At 37.6% G+C, this 26,097-nt stretch overlaps 1 protein-coding gene across 4 annotated transcripts in view; it reads left to right on the top strand.

Moving 5' to 3' along the window:
- Positions 1–26,097, top strand: part of LOC122568284 (FH1/FH2 domain-containing protein 3) — a 240,633-nt gene that overhangs the window by 131,890 nt on the left and 82,646 nt on the right. For 3 of the 4 annotated variants that reach the window (XM_043727859.1, XM_043727858.1, XM_043727857.1), the window contains exon 3: positions 24,435–24,493. In XM_043727859.1, the coding sequence (XP_043583794.1) occupies positions 24,435–24,493 (59 nt within the window). Of the gene's footprint in view, positions 1–8,117; positions 8,264–24,434; positions 24,494–26,097 lie in introns of those variants that run through there. The other variant, XM_043727856.1, reaches the window with a different exon arrangement.

Here is a 26,097-nt window from a genome sequence, read left to right as displayed (position 1 = left end):
AAGAAAGTTGCTTCTAATACGCTTCTTTTCGTTCATTTCACAAGCAAAATTAAATAGGTCGAAAGATGTTTTTATTGTAGCGGAAAAATTTGCAAACAGAAGAATAACTATTATAAATTGTATTGAAGATTACTCTCGAATAATGTCCCAGAAATATCTCAATTTTTATCCGCTTCTTTTCTCCCGAAAACTCTTAAATTTACGATATCCTTCTTCGCTGTTGGAAATATAAACATCGACAGTTCTAAAAATCCTTCTTTCTTCGAAAATCCATTTATTACGATCAAACAGATGCAATAAAATTGTATAGTTCAATTAAAAAACTAGCGTGTTTCGTCTCGATCATATTATAAACGGCAATCCGTTAAACGACAAGCCTTAACAGCGCGACAATTTCTGGAGAATCACCTTCTAAAGTGTCTCGTTTATCTCAGACAGGTCCGAAGAAAGGGATCTTTGAAAGATCGAATAGAACCGTGCGATTTTCCGGACTTTGTCCCGAGTGATTCGTTTGAAAACGAAGCAGTTTTGTTTGGATTCGAGGAAACGCTGTTGTTTTCGATAAATAATGTCCTTGGAAGAGCACGCAGTAGCTTGCGTAATTTATTTAAATTGAGATTTCACTTCACACCAGCTTTCTAAAGGAGGTTCAGAGAAACGACTAAAACGTTCAATCAAGTACAAAAATTAAGACGGTAATTATTTCTCTGTTAATTTATTTCGTCGAGCGCTAACGACGTTATAGAAATTAGCCAAATATCACAAATTAAGATTTCATTGAATTCTCATCCTTTCGATCAAAATTATTAAAAAGCGTATTATAAATTTTAGTTTAAGTAGCGTGTGAATTACAAAATGATAATATTTGCCAATATTAATATCTGAAAAATAAATCAGATGGAACAAAAAGTTATTGGTTCTTCCATTCGGATTTTATTCGAGTAATATTAAGCTAGAATTATCGATGGAATTTATTTGCATTTGTCCATCTATTTAGAATGATTTATTTGTCAACGCGATGTATTGTCCCGGTAGAATGTTAAGAATAAGCTCTGTACTTTACAATAATTCACGCGTTACCGCGTGCTGCACGTTACGTGGGAACCTCTTTTCAGGAACACAAAAGAAGTTTGACACGAGCTCTAAAGTGTAATCGCCTTTTGTGAACGAAAGAACGGCGGGGCGTCGACGTTGAAGCGGTAAATTATCAAAAACAATGAAGGGAAAAGGCGCAGTCGACTCTGGGACTGCGTCCAAAATAAGATCAAAACGTAAAGTTTCCTGTGAAGAACTGGGAAAAAACGACGAATTAAAAGAGTTAAGGAGCAAAAAATATCTAATAGAGCCCTGACTAATAGTAGCTAACAAAATATCTCGTTAGAAATATTCATTTAACGTCTTAGAAAATTACTCACAGTAATCAACATCAATTTAACAAGAAACTTGATTAATTGTTTAACATTTAACACTTTTCCCAGATTCTAAATGAAATAATTCAAAGTTAACTTTTAGATAATTACGTTTTATTATATTTGGTATATGTACCATAGCTGAATGTTCTTACAACATCCATTAAAAACGAACAATCGTCTTCAATTGCATAGGAAATTGCATATAAAATGAAATTTATGAATTGCATGATAAAACCTACAAATAAATTTTTCGGTTACCCAGAAAGAAAACAAATCTCTCGCCCATCAAAGTGCAGCTAAATCTATTCAAGACTAATTATATTTACTTTCAGACGTTGCGCTCGTGTCAATATCTCCGGGTCTGAAACAGAATTTCTCTGCTAAATATCTGTTCGGTCGTATAATTCACAAATCGCTAACTAACTGCACTGGATTTATCTCTAATTGAATCTGTGTTGCATCTACATTAGCGATTGAGTTGCGAGAATTTCAAAGCTCACTGTTTAGCAACGTTCGCGCCGCTATAATCGTTACTTCAATCTAGCGCTTTGACTCCAAATTTCACGTAGCTGAATGTGATCTTTGCCACTGCTATTTCTAAGCATAGATACGTTCTATTATCTCCAATGAAACTAATTGCAACATTCTTACTTTTAGATATTTTTTCTATGAACATATGCTTTACATTTGCAGAAATATATCTTAACATACCGAATCTTACCGAAAAGTTAATTACCAACAGCAATATTCGATAATATTCGATAAAGGCTCGATGGAGTATCTAATTCTTTCTCGTTTTGATACGCCAGTCAGTTCCCTTATTTTTTCTTAACTGCGCCTTGTGTCTTTATACCCACTGACTCTTCGATCCAGAAACACTCACTACGATTTCTTCTTGGACTAAATATTTATTGTCCATGGCAAAGCTGGGCATAAGAAACGTTTCGGCTGCATTAAGTGTCACAAGGAGTCGCTATGAAACCTGTACTCTAAACTCTAAACGAATCACCCGTCTGCAACAGAAACTCTGAGATACGTATCGCGCCATTTTAGCTAACAACCGAAGATTAACGATTTGTTCTATCCAGAAACATCCGGCTGGCCACAGTGAATGGTCTGTGGCATTTGTCCTTTCACCGAATCTAAAAATAAAATAAAAGGAGATGCACGAGTACAAGTTGTTCCATTCAAGTTTGATCTTATTTGAACGAAATATTTGGGAAAAAAGTTAATTTGAAAATACATTAAAATAGTTGGTGTAAGTGTGTTCTTCGAGATCGCAGGAAAATTAATGTGACTCGCAGCCAGGTGAATAAAGAGATAAACCTTGTGATTTATGGAGATGCCGTTTGGTGAGTTTGGGAACTGTAATTAGATTCGAGTGTCCCTTGGTTTTTCTCCTTGTTCTTTCTTCTTGACAAGTTTTCGAAATCGAATGGAACATCTATTTATCTGGATATAATTTGTTAATGAAAACGATTATAACGAAAAATTTATAATTTCTTTAGAATTTAATACGTCGTCGATCAATTCTACGTCGAAACTATGCATCAATCTGATAAATTTACCTTCGTAGACTTTCTGAACAATGAAAAAATATCGATAACGCTAATCATGCAGTGTAATTTTAATTAAGTTATCTATTTTTAAAAGGCTTGTATCTTCGAATTTATTACGTTATTTTCTCCTTTCAACTATTTCATATTACGATAATTTTCTTCAACCACTAATTGGCATAAGAGTGGTAAAATTAACAAGAATGAATTTATACAATTTTTCCTGGGTACTTTTTATTTGTAATTAATTTTGTGCGTTCTTCCTTTCTGCGGTAACATCTTGTTAAGTACAAAGTCATTTGGGATTCTCTACATTAAGATTATTAAGGAAATGAGACTATGTATCTGGAATGTAGAAAGAAAGCTTTTAACAGTGGAATTGCAATTCACGAGTAAATTTGTAGTAAACGATATTACTGTATAACGTAATTTCCTCTTGAAATGTAGAATATGTTGAAGCATTATTACGCTGAGAGTAAAATGAGTTAGTTCAGTGTGAATCCGTGAACAGGACGGAAAATATTTTTACGCGAAATTTAACTTTCTTTTAGATCTAACTAGATCCGTTGAATCGTCTGCTGACCATGTTCTCGTAAAATATTTTTCGACACGATTTTCAAGTGAATATTCTACTAAAGAAGGAAACGTTAAATCGCGGAAATTCGACGTCACCAGAGATATAGAAGCAACACAGATTCACGGAATATTCACGGAAATAAAGTTTATTTATATCTTCACAAGATCTGAAATAGACTGTTGAGGTGCGATAGATTCTATTATTAATACAGTTGGGTACAATCCGAAGCAGCATAACTACATAAAGCCACGTTTTTCTCGAATCTATTTCACTCAAGTATGGAATTAAATATAGTTCAAATAAATGATCGATATCGTTGTTTCATAAAGACCACTTCAATTACAAGTTATAACGCCGTAATACTTTCAGTATCTTTTCCCGATATTTTATTTCTATTCAACATTTTCCAATTGTAAAATGAAAGATATGTTTCGCGTGATACGAATTCCAGTTACGGTATCCACGGTGCAAAAACTAAGATAAATCCCTCTTTGAAGTAACACAATTAATTCTGTATAGTCGGTATATATAAAGTCTTGCTGGTTGTACCGAGGTAAATGTATAACTTTGATTTTCGAACTACTTCCTAAATGCACACATTTACGTGTTACAAATGAGCCAAGCTTGCAACAAAACATAGAAGGCGAACACGGCAGAACAACGAGAAAATACTGGTTTTGCACGTCTAACGTCTACTGTCACATAGACGTATTTTCTAAAGCAATTTCGCAATCGCATTATACGATAACGGGGTAACAATCATCTGACTGTGTCATACGAATACCACAATTATATGGAATGGCATTGCAGCCCCATATTGTTCAAAATAACTAATACGTAGCTGGATCACAGCTTACAACGAAGTAGCGTTCAAAGCGATGGCACGAAAGCGATAATGGTTTCATTTTCTAAGGTTTAGCTGCGACGAGGTGCGTAGGTATGAATAATACGGATGTAATTATCGGGCAGCCGTAAATTGAGGAAGCAGTAACAGTAAATGTTGCATATTACACGGTATCGTTGTTTGTCACGATCGATCGTCGTACATAATGATGTACTTTCATGGTAATTATTGACTACCCGTTGCCAGTTTAAGATTAGGCACGTTACTGATAATTGGTAGCGTTATAGCTATAGAATTTCTCTTTCTTAAACAAAGATTTAAAAATAAACGGCATTCTCTTAATGGTAGAGGATACGTTAGCGCCTTGCTGCGCTAAACCTTTCTTCAAAGGCATTTGTAACAGTGTTAAGAATAATCCTGTTAAGACGCGGATGCTAATGAGTTTCCTTTGATTTTCTCGATTTGTAGAACGGCATTTAGGATCTAATATTCATACAGAGCTATAATATCGCTATACGATTTCGTTCCTCTACAGTGTGTAGAGTATTTTATGTTTTCTTTGCAATAGACGCTTCGTTTAAACGTCTTCAATTAAACTGCTTAATTTATAGTTGCGGAAATATGTTCGAGTTTATTAGTTTGTAACTGGAAATGGATTTTAGTTTTATAGACATTCCTTTGTATCTTTTTTTTTCGGAATTATTATTAAAGCGTGCAAAATTCTTACTATCTTTCTTTGTGTATTTATTTAACATTGTGTTCGCAAGATGACTTGGATTTTAATTTATACTTTCGTACAACGTTCGTACACTGTTATGGAATTTCGATCCCGAAGAAGATATTCAACAGTTTGTTCTGGCATCTTTCTCTTTGTTTCTTTTAATTATTTTTATTATCAGAATAAAGAGAATTCTTGCCTTTCATTGAATATTTCTTTGACATTTATGTCTGCAAAGTGGCTGGAATTTCCCTTCAGTGGCTTCGTGATATTCAATATCTCGAGAGTTTAAAAAGCTTGCGTCTTCGGACTTACATTACCCGACTCCTCAATCTTTCAATTACAGAACAATTTTTCGAGAAAACACTCATCTCTTAAACGATCTGCCACGAAACGAGACTGAGCTAACAACTTGCAAGAAGTTTCTTAGTTTATTAATCTTACGCGGAATTGTTTGCTTCGTCTGTTTGCAAGAAGGAAACGCGTTGTAACAAACCAATTTTTACCAAAATTCCCGACTTTTTCGTTTTACGTCGCAATATCTTTGTCGTTTTCAAACTCGATTCCAACAGTTTTATTCCTTATTAACCACGTCGAAGAGACATCAAGCGTAAAAGCAGCATATTCTTGGGATTTTCTAATATTAGCTTTAAATTAATCCTGGCAAAAAATCTAATGAGCATCATTAATATAATGAACATGCTGTATTTCTAAAAAATATTTTTAAAATAGATATATATATATATATTTTAATTGGCATTCATCGTCGACAGCGCTAATTACGAAAAACTTAGTTCATTTTCAAGACACACAATTTATTTCTTCTTTAATTCTTAACGGTAGAATAATAGCAACGTATCTTTCACTAATCCCGTTTCTTCGAAAGATCGAAATACTCTGTTAGAAATTAATTGCACCATTCCAACCAAAGTATCGCTATTAAATAATATATGTTCTTGTGGTGCGTATATCTGTCATCAGCCACGCAAGATTAAATTGGTGCGTGTAGCATAGATCACTGCAACTTACGCAACAGAAAATAGCTCGAGAAAATCAGTGGTTCGAATACATTTACACACATACGTTCACCCTTTCTTACCAAATAGGACACCAGATACATCCTTCTTTAACGAACCATAAAATTCTTAAACAAATCATTCTTGACCGAAGTGCAATTTTATTTTATAACCTATGTTCGTGAAAAATACTTGTTGAAATTGATACAGTTGCAAATCATAGAATTATATTACAAACTGATAATAATCGTAATAGATATCGATATTCAGCAAGCGAACGATCGCTGAATTCCATTCATCGTGTCGTAGACGAATAAATCTAATAGATGTCACAAGCAAATGATTGCTGAATATATTGATAATAAGAGCTATCAAATAAAACTAAGAAATTTGCATTATCTTTTGGAAATGGCTTATTAACGTTATAAAGCACAAAAATCACAATTATTCACGCGTTATTTATAACACTTACACCTGATAAAGATTTAGACGATCGATTTCACGGAAAACGATCTTTCATTACAGACTTGATTGTCAGAATTTTAGAAAACTGGGTCGGCGATCGAATCAATTTTTGACGACAATAAATTGCGACCGGTCGTCGCTTGTTCGTACATTTATATTCCTGCTTCAGTCAGGCCTGCATACGGTCGAGAAGCATGGACGATGTTTTATGCTCGATCAATGCCGGCCTGGTCTCGATTCGAAAAGCGAAATTGTTGGGGAGTTGGCGCCGAGAGATCGCTCGACCTCGACGTGCCCTAAGGGCCTTGCAGTGAAATTGCATGCGTAATTACTGGAGCGTGGACGATACCACAGACTGCGTTGCATATCCGTGTTAAGTAAATTAAACGCTGCCACACCGGCGTCGCGTTCGCGCGAATACGCACGTTTATATTATGTCCCCATATTCTCTGTACGCATGATACAGATGCTATAGATGCGATGCATTCATGGAGAAAGGTATATATGTAGGTACGAAGGTGAGAAGTGAATAGTAAACGTGAGCGTGAAACGTTGCTTAGATTTAAACATCGATTAAGAAGGATTGAAGCAAAGGATGAAGGATTCTTGAAGCAAAGACTCTGATCGTGGTGCAACTTATTTAAATGCTAGAATAACACATTCGGAAGAGATTCATCAATCGATTTCCAGATTTATAAAAGTTTATAAAACCACGATATTTTCACGAGAACTGGATGACTGAAATTTCGAAAGCTTCAATTTCACATGTTGTTAGCTCCAAAAATTCGACGTTTCAAATTAAGATCTCAAGATTCTGTACTGCAAATACTTTGGATATTTCGTTAACACTGTTGCGTATTACGTATACATCCTGCGAGCTTTAGCATCTTGAAGTTCCCTAAAAAAACATAAACAATCGTAGCCTAATTACGAGCTTCTCAATTTCCCGAATGCCGCGAATCGAGCACAAACTCTCATCTCTGAAGCACACAAAGTGCACCTCGAGCGCCCTTACTCCATCGTCACGATATACCCACACACGATTCAACTGGTAGCAACGTTCCGTGAATCGATTCATTAGTGCTTCGTTACGCCTCGACTTATTCATTCATCGTAGCACACCGTTATCCTGTTACGCAATCGCGTGTCCACTTACACTTTTGGCAAACTGGCATTCGTTCACCGACCAAGCCTCCTCCAGCTGGATTTTCCACGAACGACCCACACGTGCATCAAACCGTGGTTGCATTCTCTTGTTCCTTCTCCTCGGGAATGCACGCGTGCACCGACGAACAGACGTCGTGTAGCGCGCGAGCAACGCGTGTAGTGTATATACGCGTGCATTAGCGGCCAGTCAGCGTTTTGATCTCCCACCAGTTTCTATTGTGGCGAACGCGGGGACCAGGCCGGCAACAGACCATCTTGGTAGCAGCCAGTCGTTGCCTAGACCTCGAGGACGTCGCGAGTGTTCTCTCTCCTTCAGCGAGGACGTGATCGTGCTCTTGTGTTTTCTCTTCGCTCGTCCTTATTCTTATCTGTCCTTCGAACGGTGATGCTTCGGAAATCTGTGCACAGTGTACGCCGTGATTGAGTAACAGTGATCCAGCTGAGTGCACCGCTGCGTTTGGGTTACTTCGAGGACATGAAACTGCAACCACGGGATGCCACCTTACTGGTAAATTATTCTGGATCGTTGTGCTGACATTGTTTGATCAGTTTGATGGATATATCGCCGGGTTAGGCGATAGGATGTTTCTGCTTGATTGGAAAGTTTGCCCGATGTCTCAAGTTCACGAGAGACTTGTGCTTTCAGGATGAATTAATAAGTAGTTACTGTGTTACTTTGTCGAGGCTTTAGTCTTTGTCGGATATGCCTTGATCTAACATTTGCGTTCATATCGTATCGTGAAAAAAAAAAAAAGGATTTACATTTTTTTTTTTTTTTGCAAAATTAACGTTCAGGTAATTGCGAAACTTAAACTGGGTTATTGTTTCTTTTCTTAATGAAAAGATCGGGTTAAGTGGTTCCGGAAAATGCTAGGTTCTCTGCAAGAATAAAGTTGTAAGGTACAGTTGAATTTTTTATGCGGAATCGCTTAGCTAGGATTATGTAATGAAAATTAATTCATGATACACTTCGCGCATGGAATTATCCACTTGTGGTAATGAATATTCGAAAATATTAAGGAGAATGTCTTCTACTTTTTATTGGTTTTATAACACTACATATATAAATTGTTCGACACCTACGTTCTGTAATTTTGTTCTTACGTTTCGAAGCATGCGCTTCATTCCGAATTACTCGTGTTGGCAACAGCGAATATTCTAGTAGTTCAACTACTGATACCTACGTATATATGTATAAAACATTTCTTAGAATATTCAACTTTTGATCAGTTTAATAACTTCGTATCCAGAGCAACAAGATAAATAAATTTACGTAGCCTGAACGACCAATTCGACTAAAGCGATTTAAAATCAGCATAGTCCGCAGACTGACTCAGCTAAATCGAATCACCGAAATGTACTATGTCTTATTTATTGTTTTATGAACAAATTTCTCAGGACATAGTTACGCTATTTCAAGGGACACGAGTAACGTTAGAAAGACATTTTTCTCGAGCTAATATTCTTACGAGATTCCAAGACCAACGATAAATAAGGCAAATATTTAGGTGATTCCATCTAGCTGGGCCATTCTGTATATTGACTTAAATCTACTATTAATCCACACTGTTTCAACTTCCACTTCCATAACAAAAACATCTCTATATCATAAACCATCGCGAAGATCTACCGTTCTATCGAACTACTCCAAAATTCCATAACAAAAATATGCCTCCGGCTAGTCGATACGCTAAAGATCGTCGAACGGAATTCCCACGGAGTCCGTGCGTGAAATATTTCCGGCCGCATCCACGGCAATTATTCGGAAAGCGCGCGGGGGCGAAACGGCTCGGCGGCGCGAAACGCGGCGCAGCCTCATCTGCCATGCAACAGGTGCAAGGGTGCATTTGAATAATTGGAACGAACGGGCGAATGGTCACGTCGGAGGGGCATCTCGGATGGGATCGATCGAGGTGCTTCAACGAATTCTTCGCGAGTATCGAGATCAACGCTCTTCGATCATTTTAATCTCGTTTCGTTGGCTTGGGCTTCTCCTGCACAATTCAGTTAACATACCGGTGCTCGCAACTACACGATCACTTTAATTTTGTCATTTTTATACAGAGATATAGGATAGAACGCGAGAAGAAAGAAGTCTGGAAAATGGAATAGTTCAATTTATGAAAGTAATCGTTATAATATTATTTCATTCTATATGGAATTCATTTCTTGTGTAATAAAATATTCTGTTACGCTGGTTATATAATCATGGAACAATCGTAAACGCGAATTTTGTTCTTTGCAGTGAGCATAATTTATATATCTTCTTTGTATAATTAAACGATAATAAAGGTGACGTCACAAGGTATAAAAGTTAAATGTTACAGTTATGAGGCGTAGTTTATCATTAGCGAAATTTGTCAAGTTGCTAAGTGGAAATTGTTGATAGCAGTAGATTGTCTTATATAATCGAAAGAAGTCGGATAGTAAAAGTTTGACAAATTTCACAGTGTCCAATTATCCTACTTGACGTAAAATTACAAAATTATAAAAGACAAAAGATGATATAAATTGACAGTTATTCGATCATTCTATGCAGTATGAAATTGCAAAATTGTAAAACAAAAATCTGTAGCTTACTATTTGTCGCTTATCGATTCAATGATATTACCAGTTGATAAATAAGGGAGCTTTAAGTTCGAAAAATGATCGCCAGTGAAATTATTTTGTAGAATTGTACTTTCCTTCTTTCGTCCGTGAAAAGTTTATTTAGAGGAATCGAGGCTACATTTTTCTTGGCAAGAAGCGGCGCAACTAGTTTCAACCGATTTGGAATTTGTTCCCTAGCTCGGTTTCCGTGACTTTCAGTCGATCGATCGAAACGTTCCTGAATGGGACGGATCGATCATTTTCCTGCGTTCGATATGATGGATATAATACGAGCAACCGACTGACAGTTTTGATTTAGAGAGTACTCTCTTTCTCTTTTTCTTTCTCTCTCTTGTGTCACGCTCTTTTTATCGGACTAGTCGGGGAAAGTCGATCGCTTTAGATAAAATCTTTGAATATCTTTTACTTCCTTTTATTGGAATTGTTGTCAAGATATTTAGTAAATTTTACGTAAAGAATCTTGGTTCATTAAGGATCAAGCATAGAAATAATGCGATAAAGTTGCGTATGTTACATGCAACGGTATCGAGGGATGTAAATGAAATAACTTACATATCATTTCGTCAATGTATCAAAGAGATATTGCAATATTTTAAATAAAATAAATAAAAGGAATCAAAGAGATTTAATTACACCATATAATATAAGATATGAACCAAGATATAAAAAATATTTTCTCGATCGAACGATAACTACGTACTTATTTAATTTTTAAAAGTACATTATCTCTTTTTACAAGCACATCATTGTATAAATTTTAGATTCACATTTGCCCAATAATTTGACGATGTGAAAATATCCTTCAAAATACACCTTCATGATTTTGTAGATACTAAGCAATAAAGCACCTATTCGACAATCCTCAAATATTTTCTCGAATATATTTTTCTGAACATTGTTCCCAAGCTTTCACCTCTTGCCAAACCCTATACACACCTATACATCGAAGCAACTAATATTCGAAAAAGGACCTCATATCGCACCATAAACAAGCTAAGAAGGCAGCAAGATCGTTTCGAAAGGAAAGTTCCCATTGTGTCAACCCTCCGAGCCGAAACTTGACGATACTCGCAATCACGAAACGGTTCACGATTCGATGACACCCGGCCACGATTGTTCGTTCCTTGACTTTCACTCGCGTGTGTATCGTCGATCACGAACCGTGACTCGACTCTTCGAAAACTCGACGAACAGTATTATTCGTTCCTCGTTTTTCATGAGATTCGCCGAAGTCGTACGAATGTCGGGTTTTCTGCAACGTCGTCGAAAACGGAACGGAAGCGTGCCATCACGAGCACGCGTCGATCGATCATCGATCAGGTAGCCGCGCTATCCGTTGAATCCTGATGATCGAACGATGAATCGAATGCAAAAAGGACTACCGGGTACCATCGGGTTTGTCCCATGTAACAGTGACAATAATTACGCTGCGCTTGATAAGTCAATCGCGATGATGAGTTTTGCGAAAGGTAATGAATATTGATGTCCGTTTCGTATCGATGCGGAAATGCATACATACCTTTTGCGATTCTAAGATTTGATTCCCGAAAGATCGTTGCTGGATGAAAGGAAGTTGTGCGTTGTCGAAGAGTAATGCGAGTTTTTTTCAAATTGAAACTGCTTGGAAGGTAAAATTGTGAAATTTACGAAAGAAAAGTCTATACTTAACTTGTAATTTCTAACTAGTCGATTCATTAATACAATATTATTAGTTGGTAAGTGATTGTGCGAAAAGATCCAGGTCAGCTTTCTACTAATGAGAAAATGATAATAAAAAGTTGGCTCGGAAGAGTAAATTTAATTATCATGAAGCGAATCCTCGAAAGTTAATAATACGTGGCGAGACGACAGGGAATAGCCTGTCTGTGCAAGCATAAATCCACGGGAATCGTCATTTTCCAGCGTTCGATTCTTTCCAACGCGATCACGGGGCGATCGAGTGCAAAAGAAAACCCCAGCGCCGCCCGTTTCTACTTCGATCGTCCATTATTCGATTCCAATCCGCCGTGATTGTTGCTTTTGAACGAGCTGGAAATCTTTTCACGTATCACCGTCGCGTTTCGTTCGTCACCAACGACTTAAATTGACGTGAATTGTCATCGAGCCGGCGTTCGAATCGATACTCGTGATACTCGGCGCTTTTCGTGCGCACGTGGCAATTAAATTTTAAAAGTTCCATCATATTTTTCAAACATTCTCTGTAAAATTGATCAGAAACTAGAAACGGTTTTACTACTTGTGAAATAACGAGAATTCGGTGACAGATTCGTCAAGCACTCTGTATTGGAGATTTAGGAGTTTCAGAATTTAAACGATGTAGATAGATAACGGAGTAAATTGTTCATCTTCTGAATGACCTAGTTTACCTACGAACGATTAATCTTCCTCGCTAATTAACGGAAAACCATACAAATTCTGTACGAATGTCTCGGAATAGCTCGTAAATCATTTTCTCCGAAATCATTCTTTCCTTCCTTCGAGACAAGAGCCACAAACCAAAGCCACAAACATCTTCCTACATCGCACGACCATCGTTACCTTAACTTTATCTTTCGCAATAAATATTCCCATCTGCAGATGATACGCTGAAAGCTCGAATTATCGCCGTTGACGATCCCAGAATCCAGCTGGTGGTGTCGACCGGGAAGCGTCGACTAATTATAAACGAGGGAATTAAATCGACCGCGTAAAAACATGTCCTCGGTGCTCGGGGGCAGACGCGTGTGCGTGCGTTTTCCACGCACGTCCGCATTCTCCTCGACCACGGTAGCGACCGAGCGTCGTCGATTTAAATACCGCCGTACCAATTAGAGGGATTAATTCCTAAGTGATTTATGGGCTGAAAAGGGGAAAGACAGAGGTGACCTTACGCGCGCGTTGCCCGGTCTAGGATTCTTGCGTAATCGTTCGTTCATCACCGGCGATTATTTATTCCCGCGCGTTAATCGACCGTGTCCTCTGTTCGTGCCGGTGAATTCCGGATATTCGAGGGATTTGAACCGACTGGTTCGTCCTAACGATAATTAATTCGTCGTTCGACGGTGTGTAAATCAATGACTACGGCCTTGTTCGAAACCGACCGGTTCGTTCTGCACCAGGCTGTGCCAAGTAATATTGTTTCGAGACTCAGCTCAGGTAGTTTTTTGATATTTCGCATACTGAATATCTCTAAGTTGTCCGTAAGTGAGACAGTTGTTTAGAGGCGAAAATAGCTGAAAATAGATGGAACTCATTGCCATGGGAGTTTTATAAAAAGAAAAGAGAATATTTTCTGCTATTATAATAGCATGATAATAAGTGCTCGCGAAAAATGGGAGGAAATGTGACCTCTGACTGATTATTGGCATCTGCGTACAAATCTAGGGCTTCCGAACTAATATCGTATCGTCGAACGAAGTCGCTGACACTATGAAGGCCGATACTCGCGAGCAAAGAATGGAATGTGGAATCTTGTTTTCGAGTACTAACTCTTGGCAGATCTTGTAAAACGCTTTATTTCAGTGCTTTGTTGTCTTGCATAATTTGACGCGTAAGGTTTCGTGTTAGCGGGTGAAATGAGAGAAGCTACTCGAATAGTGATCGTTTCGTAATCGAAGTGGAGATCGTGGAAGTGATAGGAGATAATTCAAATTCATGGCTTATCTTTGAATTTATGAAGCGTTAGTTTACTCTATCTTGGTTTTCTGGTCTACGTGCTAGGCTTACTCAGAGTAGTTGGAGATTCTGAAGTAAAAATGTCAAAACTTATCTTGGAAATCAATCTAAAGGCGATGTTGTTAAGATTTCAGCATACCTGATGTATCTACTCTTAAAAAATATCTTAAATAATTTTCTAGATTAAAAAACTGCGTCCCTGAAAAGTTGGATATCTTCCCATTTTTAATATCGAACGAATTTATACCATTTATCTCTCTCAATTTTTAACTTCAACGCTGAAAAAATTTACAATATTTTATTTTCCTTTATTTTACATTTCAATATCGAAGAGACGTTTCATTTCCAGATTATTTCGTGCGATTTAAATACCGAAGATGATATTTTTTAAGAATCGGTTACGTGAAAACAATCCATTTATCGTCTTCAATATCATTCGCCTAAGAATTATAATGTATCCAATAATAGGACGTATTACAAAACTATATATTATTTTCAAAATAAATCTCTCCAACTGTCGTAAATGTCGCTTGAAGTATCGTGATCCTAATTAACATCTAACGGAGCCAACATCCTTGCTCACGTAATATCAAAAATTGCCAGAACATAACGAGTTTCTGTAACGTCTACCGAGTTGTTTTTCTCGATTATTCTAATTCACGCAATAGTATAGCATTTCCGTGCGTTTAACACGGCTAGCGGGATGGCAATGGCCAATTGGCAGGTTCGCGCCGTGACAAAGGGTTACGAATTGGCCGAGGTTCAAGAGCCTTCGCCGAATTTTGTCGAAAGTTTGTTGAATAATACACACAAGAATTCTTTGTACTTTGACTGTTTTCCTCACTGACAATGAGTCAAATTTTAATTTGAGTTTTGAGTAAAATTCGTACTTGAATCAGCGTTCCTTAAATTATCCGCGCGATAGGTGCAACGTATGATTTTCGCGGTCTCCGCAAATTCGAGTTGATTCAAGAACAGAGCTACGACATGCCTCGAACGTGACTCAGGTCTCGCTTAAATTTAGCCCAACTTGCACTTAACTCGGGTTTAACCTAAATACTCGGATTCAGACTTAATTCGAAGATACTTGAACTTCGACTGAAATTTAGATAGCGAATGAAGGAACTCGGCGAGCACGAAGCGTGTTTAAGCCGATTTACGACGAAATTTTCATGACGATTGTTCTACAGATTCGTTAAATGTGGCATTAAACAGGAAAAGTTGTCTTTTCATTGACTTATATGGCCTGGAACTAAATTGTATTATATGATAACATAGAGACAAATAATAATAGCGTATTTTATTAAGAAATCGTATAATAGCTATTATTTCCTACCAATTTACTTACGGAAGTTTACAACTTTAATTGGAGCAGTCTGGATTTGGAAATTTTCATCGTACAACGGTATCCTAAAGATTTTTGCAAACCGAACGTTTTGAAACTATAGCAAGAGGTTACTCGAAACTTTCAGGAATAAGTGTTAGAATATCGAGGCCGTTCTGCTGGAAATTTCTCTCCCTTCGATAAGTTTCGAGTAGTTACATTATAGTTTCCGGTAGGCCAATTAGCCCCTGATCCTCGAAAGTTCTGGCTGCTCCAGGTAATTCTGCACGACGCGGCGCGCTTCATGCAGTTTGTATTCGCCTGCGGTTTGACAGCTTGGCATTTTTAATCACCAACGAAATTATGCTCGACTCGTTGAACACGCCGTGTGCCTGATAGCTGGGTGGCTTGTTCGTGGCCTGAGCTTCCGGTCGGCCTTTCTTCTCTCTTCTTACGAGTTCGAAACAAGGGCGTTGAACCGTTTCGATCGATTTTGTAAAGGACAGATAGGGTCAAGGATGGTTAATTTATCGGTCTGTTTAATTGTTATATCGATGATTTGGTCTTACAGGACTATGTAGAATTCATTGATTATAATATTTATTGCTCTTTGTGAAATTTGTTTTCATACGTATGGTATTGTATTGGAAGATTTGAAACACTTGTTGATTGATAATTGTTCGTTGTTAAAAGTTAAATTTATACAAAGTGTGAGTCGGATTTATGAAATGTTCATTTAATAGCAATCTGGCTTGTGAAAGTTAGAATTACCTTTGGAGCTCTCTTTTCTTTGTAGTAATTTACCTATCTAGAGTTCTCTGTAGTAATTCACCAATTACATAATAATATTAGTAAATTAATAATAGTGAATTGTATATTACAGCACATAATTTTGCAATTCACGACTTGTTGTAATTCTATAAAAAATAATTAATTCGTTTTAATTTGCTAAAATTACAAGAAAATTACAAGGTTTTTGTTATTAAAAATGTATTAATTTGTAACTCGCGATTTCTAACGTTTCACTAATAATATTTATTCAACTGTTTGTGCGAGGAAAAGTGCTCGGGAAGTATGAAGAATTTAATTTATATTTCAAGAATCTAGAACTTAAGACGTAGAGCCTAGTCTCTAAGTAACTTTCATCACGCTACTTTTGTTATTACTAGCTAGAAATACCGATGAATATGATCGTTATTGACAAGAATGAGTTAATTTTCTATCTGCCTTCTTTCCTATTCGTTACAGAACACTTAAACGTATTACGAAAAATGCAGTATAAATGGTCTAAAAAATATAGATATATCTATAAAAATAAAATAGCCGATATGGTTTGATAAATTGCAGACGAATTTAAAGAAATGAATATCAAGAAAAGGAAAGAGTAGCAAAATCACAGAATTGGTCGCGACTTAAAAAAATGGTAACAGAAAATTCTTATGAATATAATTGATAGTAGACCAGATGCCAATTACGCAAAGTGGTACATATAAATGCCAACAGTGGTTTTGAAAAAGAATATAATTGAAACGATGCATTTCTAGTCACTAACTTGTAGCTGTGTTCTTAGTTTCTCTCAGATATACCTTGGATTATGTACATACGTTCTAACGCTTTCCTTTAGATTATAATAAATTATATTTACGTATACGCGCATGCTATTTATAGAACAGACATAAGTATTTGCGGGAAATAGACAGGAAATAACAGATTCTTACAATCTAAGGCAAAGTATTTCTACATTTATTATTGTAAGAACACGTTACGGTTTATAAAAATGGGAGAAAAGAACTCATTTATTTGATTCTTATCTAATTGGATTAACATCGTTATAGCGGTTCCTTTTACATACATACATACACGTGTTATGTACTTAAAATGCTTGTATTTCATGTTGTAATATGATTATTCCACGTACGGGACCGTCCTTATTTCTACGTGTGAACCAATAAATCTCAGCTCCAAGCCACTATAAACACATAAGAGACATCGTCTTAATATCACCTGAAGTAGCTCTCGCAACATGTACTCACCTCATCTCTCTTAACCGTTAACATCTCGTCCAAGCATCCCGCGACTCATCCCGGTAAAAAGAGGCTTCTGTCGCGTCTATTTAACGCCACTTCATAACGTTCGAGAGAAATTGGCGCGCGGCAAAGCCGTCGCTCGACGCAAGAGTATCGATAATCGGTACTGGGTGGAAACTTCGCAGACTATCGGTCGCTCCGTTGTCAATTGAAAACCGCTTCGATCCGGGGGTTATCGCGACGAACCTCTTCCTTCGTTCGTTTCTTTTCTCTTTCCCAACCCGTTTCCCTCGATTCCTCCATCGTCGTAGCTTTTTCTTTTTTCCCCCTCTCTTTTCTCTCTTCTGGTCCAGTTGCGTCCCCTCGGCAGAGTCGCGATTAATGCGCCATTAAAGGAGATTGGAAATCCTTTCGTCGGGGACTTTCGTCGTCGTGCTTACGGACGGCAAAGTTCCCACGAGCATCGACACACACCGTCCAGGATTTTGCATTCCATTTGCAAGGGAACGTTTCCCCACGGTCACTTTTCATTCTCTCGCGGGTGCACTCGGTGCTGGCGAGCTGCGCCGCACCGTCGAGAGGGTGAGATCGCATTTACATGGAATCTCGAGTCGATCTCGAGGAGCCGAGGCAGCGATACGATCGGCTTGTTTTTCCGGGGCAACCGCAGCTCAACGAGGTTCGTTCGAGAGTCGAGCGGAGATCGTTGCCAGCCGGTTCGAGCACGCAACAACGGTCGTCGCTACTCGTAGAGAAATTTGAGAATGAACCGTGAATGGAGCTGCGGGCGATTTTCGGCGGCTCCAGCAGTTCCATTGTTCGCGTGTAGTTTACGTTTGTGGAGTGTCGAGAAATGGTGGATTACGTTTGTTCGGTTTGCCGGACAGCTGAAACAATTAACGGGGATTTTATGTCGAGCTGATTGCCTGTAAATTGGCTGATTTACGCTAAGGTAGAGTAGATGTGTTTCGCTAAAGAGTCGTTTGGTCGGTGTTTACACGTCAATTGAATTTACATACAGCGCTACAGAGAAGAAGACCCTTTCGAATTGATAAGACAAATGGAACGACGTTCGTTTTGTTAAAAATTTGTCGTACAACTAAACGTTGCCTATAGGCAGAGATTCTTGACGTATTTTTAAGCTACGATAAATGGTTCATGTTGTCGAATAAGCATCAGGAGGTTTAAACGATCCTCTCTTATACAAAGCAACAATTACGCAGATAGTGCTGCGTCCGAATATTAATGTGTGTAACTGTATTTGATACGTTCACTGGGGCAATTTCATTCTTACTTTACAAGGAAATGAATCGTATCAGATTTGAAAGTACAGGAAGTTAGGGAAGATTCCTTGCCTATATCTGTAACTATCATTGATCAAGTAATAACCCCGGCGAAAATGCAATCTACTTACCAAGCTTGACAGGTTACCATTAATTTCAGGTAAAACCTTCATTCTGAATTTAAATGAAATTTAGATCTCGCGTGCGGCCGGTCTATTCGATTATGATCAAACTTCAAAGTCTTACGTGAACAGACGTGGCAAAGTTCTGCCAGAGAAATTCCCGTGATATGCTCCTTTGGAACGGATATTTGATGGGGTCTTAAGGAGAACGAGACGGTTAATGACATCGTTTGAAAATTGAGATGATATTTGCTAAAGGTGGTGCATCTAAGGATAAGGAAGTGTATTATAATTGTAAAAGAGAAGGTTATATGATCCTACAACTTCTAGCTTATCGATTTTATATCATATTATAATTTATCAATATTGTCGATTAGTAAATTATTATGTAAGAGAGCTCAGAATATCAAACACTAATAATACGAAAAGCAAGTTTAAGTTAGTATAAAATTGAATTTTGATACGGTTCTTTTTAAAGACGATTCCATGCTCTTCACATACTTTTTACCAAAATCTACCATACGAACGGCTATATGAAAATCGAATTTGTTTAACCAAGCAAGAACCGAGACGTCTTTTACTCTGTACATTATTTACATAAGGTCTCCGAAGCTTGAACCACTTGCCTCTGTAAAGAAGTATTCAACAGTCTGAGATCGTTCGAAGGTCACTGTATGTGTTTGCGCATTCCTTTTCCTGGTATCGATACGAAAATACACCATTTTATTCAAAGATAAAGAATCTGTTTCTCGATGTAAAGAACGTTTCTTGTAACCCTTCATAGTCAGAAAGAGGGAAGAAATTTTGTAAAATACCACGACTACGAGGATTTATTCAATTCTTATTCATCATCGTAGGAACGGTACGAAATGAAAAGTGCCACGTTTCTATCGAAAATGGTAAAACAACGTAACACATGAAAGAATAACCAGTTGCTATCAGTATCCATGAAAAGAACTTTTATAAATTTATAATCCAATCTATAAACCAGAACTTCGCAAATCTGTTCTTAACGCATTCGTCCATTTCGTCTCGAGACGACTAGACTCAACGACCATTTTCCTTTCGTCCTTTTCGCTGGAGAGAAATCTTAGTACGTTTATACTTCGCCGTTCCGCAAAGCCCACGTTAAATTCAATCCGATTCTTACCCCACCCTTCACCTACGTATCTTTCGAATAACTTTCGAAACTTCCATCTCGATTCTCGCGAGATCGAGATTCTACTTTCCACGAGCACACGAGCTTGCCCTGTTCGTTCGTTGACGTCTGTTGTCGGCCAATTACCGTGGAACAATACGCGGCAATTACGCGAGCGAAGATTGAACGCAACGCGTGAAAAGAGAACGAAACCGCGGTCTGTTTACGTGGAAACATAAACGGCGACCAGGATGTCGTCGGAAGCGAGTCGACTGCCGACATTGAACTTGGCCCCGTGCCGGAAAGTTTTTAATTTATTCGAGCAACCCCTGTCCCCGTGAGTCAACTCTCTTAAGGGAATCCAAGGAGTCGTTCCACGGCTTCTTTTCCCTCGATTCACATGGAAATGGTTTGTTTACGGGATAACCGGGGCCGCGAGGCAAGAACCAAGCCAGGATCAAAAGTTTTGCTGCTGGGCGCGGATATGATCCTCGGGATTGCTTAAAACTTTGCGATATTTTTCAATCGCGTCTCACCAAACTCCGTAATTCGTGTATTAACGACGCGCCTTTAATCTTCAGCGGATCTTCAACGGTTGATACGGAATAAATCGAGAAATGGAGATTGAATCTTTTGAATTACCGATGCTCGTGATTTAGGATGGATTTTTCTAAATCCGAGGAACATATTTATAATCTATATTTTTATATATATATTTTATTTATAATTTCTTAAGATATGTTTGGTGGTTTTCGTACAAGACAGCTTCCTTCCAAATATATCTGTTATTATTTCGAATCCCGTTGATTTTCTATGGGGTAGACGTTTTTAGGTGTGGGATGTATGTATATCAACAATCTGTAGTCTTTTAAAAGATGCTGATAGTTTCAATAGGGGAAAGATTTTTCTAGGTGTAGAATATACATGCAGAAGATGTGGAATACATGTATATATAAATATTATGGTTAAATTTCTGCTTAGAAAACGACATTCCATATACATCAGTCTGGTAGATTATTCTACATAAATTCTATGCTCTTGAAAGCAACGATTCGAAATTAGGTGGAGATGCATTTGTGAGATATGTAAATCGCTATTGGAATGATTTATTTATGAAGTATGTAATGCATGCATCATTGTGATTTGTTTCTTATTAATTAACTTGTGATATCCTTAATTATTAACTTCGATATGCTCGTTTATGGAGTACTATAGTTCTGTTATGAGTAAAGGAAACGAATAATTATTCTTTCACGTTGTACACACTTTCCTGAAAAAGAGAGTAGGCACTTTAATTCGTGGAAATTCATTTAATTAGGAAACCTATACTTGCACTCGTACGAAATCAAAAAGGAGGAAAAATTATTCGCATTTTTCTCATTTAAATATATGTGTCCATAAATAGGGATATCTCTGATTAGCAGAACATGGTGCAGCGGATTTTTAGAAACCTACAGTGACGATCATAAAATATTAAATGATATTTGAAAATTAAATGAAATTAAATTAGGTTGAAAAATCAGATTAGAAAGATCATTATCAAATTTGGGAGAACGAAAATGTTACAAGGATAGAATGGTCTATGATATATAATACGATATATAATACGATGTAAAACTTATTCTTTAATTCTATTTATTCCATTTATTTAATCGGTTGCATAATCCTGTTTATATGGGTATTGAAATTTTGGTCAGATTTGTTATACCCGATGAAAGACATCTATTTCTTTCAATGGCTAGCTCTAAGGACTAGACTTTGATACGTAACAGATCTAAATTACACATAGCTTCAAAGTCTTAATGTACTACAGATGCAAGTGTCTCCAAGGACCGAGAGCTAATATTGGAATTTGTAGATTGGAAATTCTACAGGTGCTGGAGGTATTTGGAGTCACCGGAGGTATCAAAGCTACGAGAGGCATTTAGGATATACGCAAGTTCTATCCGTACCTATGTGAGCCATCCAGAATGTGTTCAGATTCCAGGATTATTAAATCTCTATGAAATATCGAAATATTTCTGCTGTCGTGGAAAGAAAGCTGGTAGCAGCTTTAAACGTTGCAAAAGATTAATAAGTAGCCAGCATTTTTAGAATCACGAAGGATTTAGGTTTCTGGAAGCATTAGAGTCTATGAAATTCCCAAATTCTCCAAATTCGAAGGTTGTCGAGAAAGGTTCCCAGAGTCTAGCGACGCAAAGGAGCCATAGTCTTCAAGGTTCCAGGGTACCAAGGTATGCCAAGGGTGTTTCTGGAGCACTCCTGTCATACGCGTAGGATGGTCAACGTGGAGTTTTAGTCGGTAAGAGTCCGACACTACTCTGCTGCTGTCGTTATTAGCAGCAGCGGAGTGTCCATGAGGATTTCTCCACGTGCAAAAAAAAAAAAAAGGTATGCCAAGGTTGCTCGAGATTCTAGGATCGTCGAAGCATTAATATCGCTAAGATCACGATGTACTTGAGAATTTTGGTGCTTGAGAAACAAACCCTAATGCCTTCGTTACTCTCCATTATTGACGATTATGGATGTTTCTGACCTCCGAATATTAGAACTTCCGTGATCCACTTGGATCGGATCCTTGGAGAACCTGGAATCTGGGAGTGCCTGATACAATCTAGTAGATAGATATTATATATTATATTAGATATTATATCAAATTATATTATGTCTATTTTATTCCTGAATTTTGGCATTGCTACAATCATACTTTACTTGGAATTGGGCTAAGGATAAAATGTTACTTTCTGCAAACTCACGTTTATGCTACTGGACAAAACCATGGAATTATTTTCTTAATTGTACTTATGCTAAATTTCCTGCTAATTTGTATTAATTCAAGATTAATATTATAGTATGAATATCAATAGTAACTTTCTTTAATTTGATAGATTCTCGTCGAGGAAGTTGCCTAAGGTGATAAAAATCTATGCTGTCTTCTTGTTAAATTTTTCAATTTTATGTTGTACGTATCTAATGCCTCCAAACTTCTGACTGATAAAGAAATTAAGAAAATTAAAAAGAATCAAAATGTCAATTAAAGAAACTTCTCTTTTCTTATTAATTAACGATAATAAAATCACTACTTCCGTAAATAATATCTTTGACATTATTACACCACACTAGAATTTGGACCAGTTTTACATACGCAACGTCAAACGAAATACATATGCAAGAAGTTAAGCAGATGTAATTCCTAAGCACAATACACACAGCTTTACTTTTGTCTCGCAAGAATCTCGCCCCCTTCCTAAACACTCCAGCGTTTCTAGTATGTACAGTTGCGGCGATGCACACAGCTCGGCGTTAGAAAAACGATTTCTCATCACGGCTTTGAAATTTTCATGAAGACAGCGTACACAATCGCGCTTAATCGGGGATCGATCTCCGGAGACCCTCGCGCTCGCGCTAGAATCGCGGCCGGTGCAGCGTGTTCCGCGAACGACGGGGCATTTGCACACGACCACGTCGCCCCGTGTCTCGGTCTCCTCTACGTACGTGTTTAGCTTGTGGGAAAAGCAAAACGCGTAATCGCGCTCCGTCTCGCTCGTTTAACGAGCGGAAACATTATTAACGCGCGCGTACGTAGCCGACTTTTTTGCCCCGGATGTGTTTGACGCTCGCTCATGCCGCCGCGCCGGTGTCTTCGTCTTCTCTCTTTTCTGGTCTCCTCTTCGTCCTCTCTGGCACCCCTCGTTCTTTTTTCCTTGTTCTTCTTCCTCGTCTTCTCGTCCTCGTCTGAAATCCTTTGTGCACGCGGTCGCCGTAGTTTCTCAGGGACGCGTGGCGTGGGAAGGTTCGCAGGGCCTTAAAGTTCGCCGCGGCTAGCCAAGGTGCACGAGGCAGATTCCGAGCGGAGCCACTCTAACCCAATTCGTGTCGCGCCGAGCCGCGTTCTATACGCCGCGCCGGTGCAAGCGTTGTGCAAGCGCTCACGCAGCCTCAATTAAGTAATTACCAACCGGCAGGCTCGATTAATTCACAACGAATAATTAGTATCGGCCCATCGTCTAAGACGTAATTACGCGATGTCCCGATGATTTTTCAGTCACGGGCACCCGTGGCGTTCTTCGAATGCTTAACCCATTTTTTGACGGGTGTGTTATTGGTTAGTACTATTGGATCAGGAAATGACCAAGAACGTGTTGAAAATTGAGACATAGTTGGTCGATATGAAAGATTTGCTAATATGGTGACGCGTAAAAGTACTTGGTCGCTTGAAAAATACACGGGGAAAACGTAACGAGTCACCTCGCTATGATTAGGTTCATCCATTAAGTTCAAAAGTACAATTCTCTTAAAAGTAAATGACAAATTTTGTGAATCAAAACAAAACAATTATCAATTTTATAACAATCGACGTTTATTTAATTAATCATAATTATAATTCAATGAACAAGGATTGTTTATAATATTTAAATTGTAAATATATAATATAAACATTTTGAATGGTTAATCCTCTGTCAGTTTTGCATTTGCGACTACACGATCATTAATGTCGTTCTCTATTTTTCTCTGTTACAGCCGAAAAAATTCGATCGTCCTCAGGACACAGCTGTCTGTGAGGGTGCATACTATCATAGGTGAGTACATCCGAGACTCGATTCGAATCTAGCCACAGGCTCCCACGATCCACTTGGATGGATCATCCGATTCACGACGATTCCCCGACCTCTAACCAGCATCGCTGGGTCAAATCTTGCTCCACTTACTGCGTTTCGGTCCGATGATCGATAAAGAATCGTTAGCCACATAGGAAATATCGTTTCCTCGAATCATTGACACTGATTCATAAATCGTCCATATAATAATGATCAAACGCGAGAGGTTAGATGTACATAGGTATATCGAGGTACAAGAGATTGGGATTACTAGTTGTAAAAATAATTAGAAATTCTTTTAGAAATATAAAAGTGAAACTGTTTAGGAAATGGAATATTTGCAGTTTTTTTTTTACTATTTGTTTGAATATTCTTTTTAGTTTTATCGAAAATATTAATATCCCCGATAAAGTACAGTCTTTATTTAACTTTTGACATTTTATTAAAAAGTATTAAGTCACGATTTTAATAAAAGTTCATTTAATATAACTCCAGTCAATTTTTACGATACAAGAATGGTGAAATATTTCGCTGACAAATTTGAAAACAATATATCTTTTATTCAATTTGTACGTGATTGCAATTTTTTGATCATAAAATTCATATTACGTTACGATAAATAGGTATATTTATGTTAGCCATGTATATTACAGAGATAAATATATATCATATTAATACATTACAATAGGTAATTTATAATTACATAGAAATATTATATGAATCGATAATTTTAACCGTATGATTATCGCTGGGTTTCTGCAAACGGTTTTCCTGTCATGTTAAATCCAATTAATTATTGCATCAAGGATATCGTATGAAACAACATGGAATAAGCTTTCGTTCGTTTTTACTCGAGCATTTGCAATCTACTAGACGATAAACATTGTATATGGATTTAGTGACAGCGCGAAAAATCGCAATGAATTTTATTGAATCAGGATTGAAGGATCATTAACTGAAACGTGTTGTCCTTTCGTCATTCATAAATAGCGGATAATCAAATTACACGTCTGAAATCCGCCGTTCGTTAACAACCAATGACACGGATCGTATCATATTGTGTGATTATCGTTCACCAAGGAGACCTGAATCAATTTTCGAAGGAGAACAAGTCACGAACCCCTATAGTCGGCTCGAGGAAAGATCTAATGTAACGTTACTGTCCGAGATATGTAATTCTTTTTGATGAAAACGTCGCACAGAGTAATGACCAGTGTATAAAGTGCAGAACAGTGTAGCGGCGACAAAAATCGGCCTAGGGCTTCGCTAGGGAGTACAAACCATTAATCACCGTGACAGGTGATGGTTAACCACGCAATGTGGAATAAAAACTGAGCCCGCTGACCGCGATGCAGTTTCTTTTTCAACCCGCGACTCATACAGCGAATGTGACTTCGCAATGGAGAATAATTGTGTAAAGGCAATCGTTGATTATATGAACACTTTTCATTTTGAATACGTGATCATGTAGTTGATATTAACATCCTTCTTTCATTGTCGTTGATGGAATAATTCGATGGGAAAATAGAGTGATAGATACGATATATAGTTAGATATATTACCCGCTGCAATTTATAATTCGTCAT

The sequence above is a fragment of the Bombus pyrosoma genome, linkage group LG6 (assembly GCF_014825855.1).
Source record: "Bombus pyrosoma isolate SC7728 linkage group LG6, ASM1482585v1, whole genome shotgun sequence".
Lineage (NCBI taxonomy): Eukaryota > Metazoa > Arthropoda > Insecta > Hymenoptera > Apidae > Bombus > Bombus pyrosoma.
The sequence above is the reverse complement of the archived record's forward strand: the minus strand, read 5'-3'. Positions and strand labels throughout refer to the sequence as shown.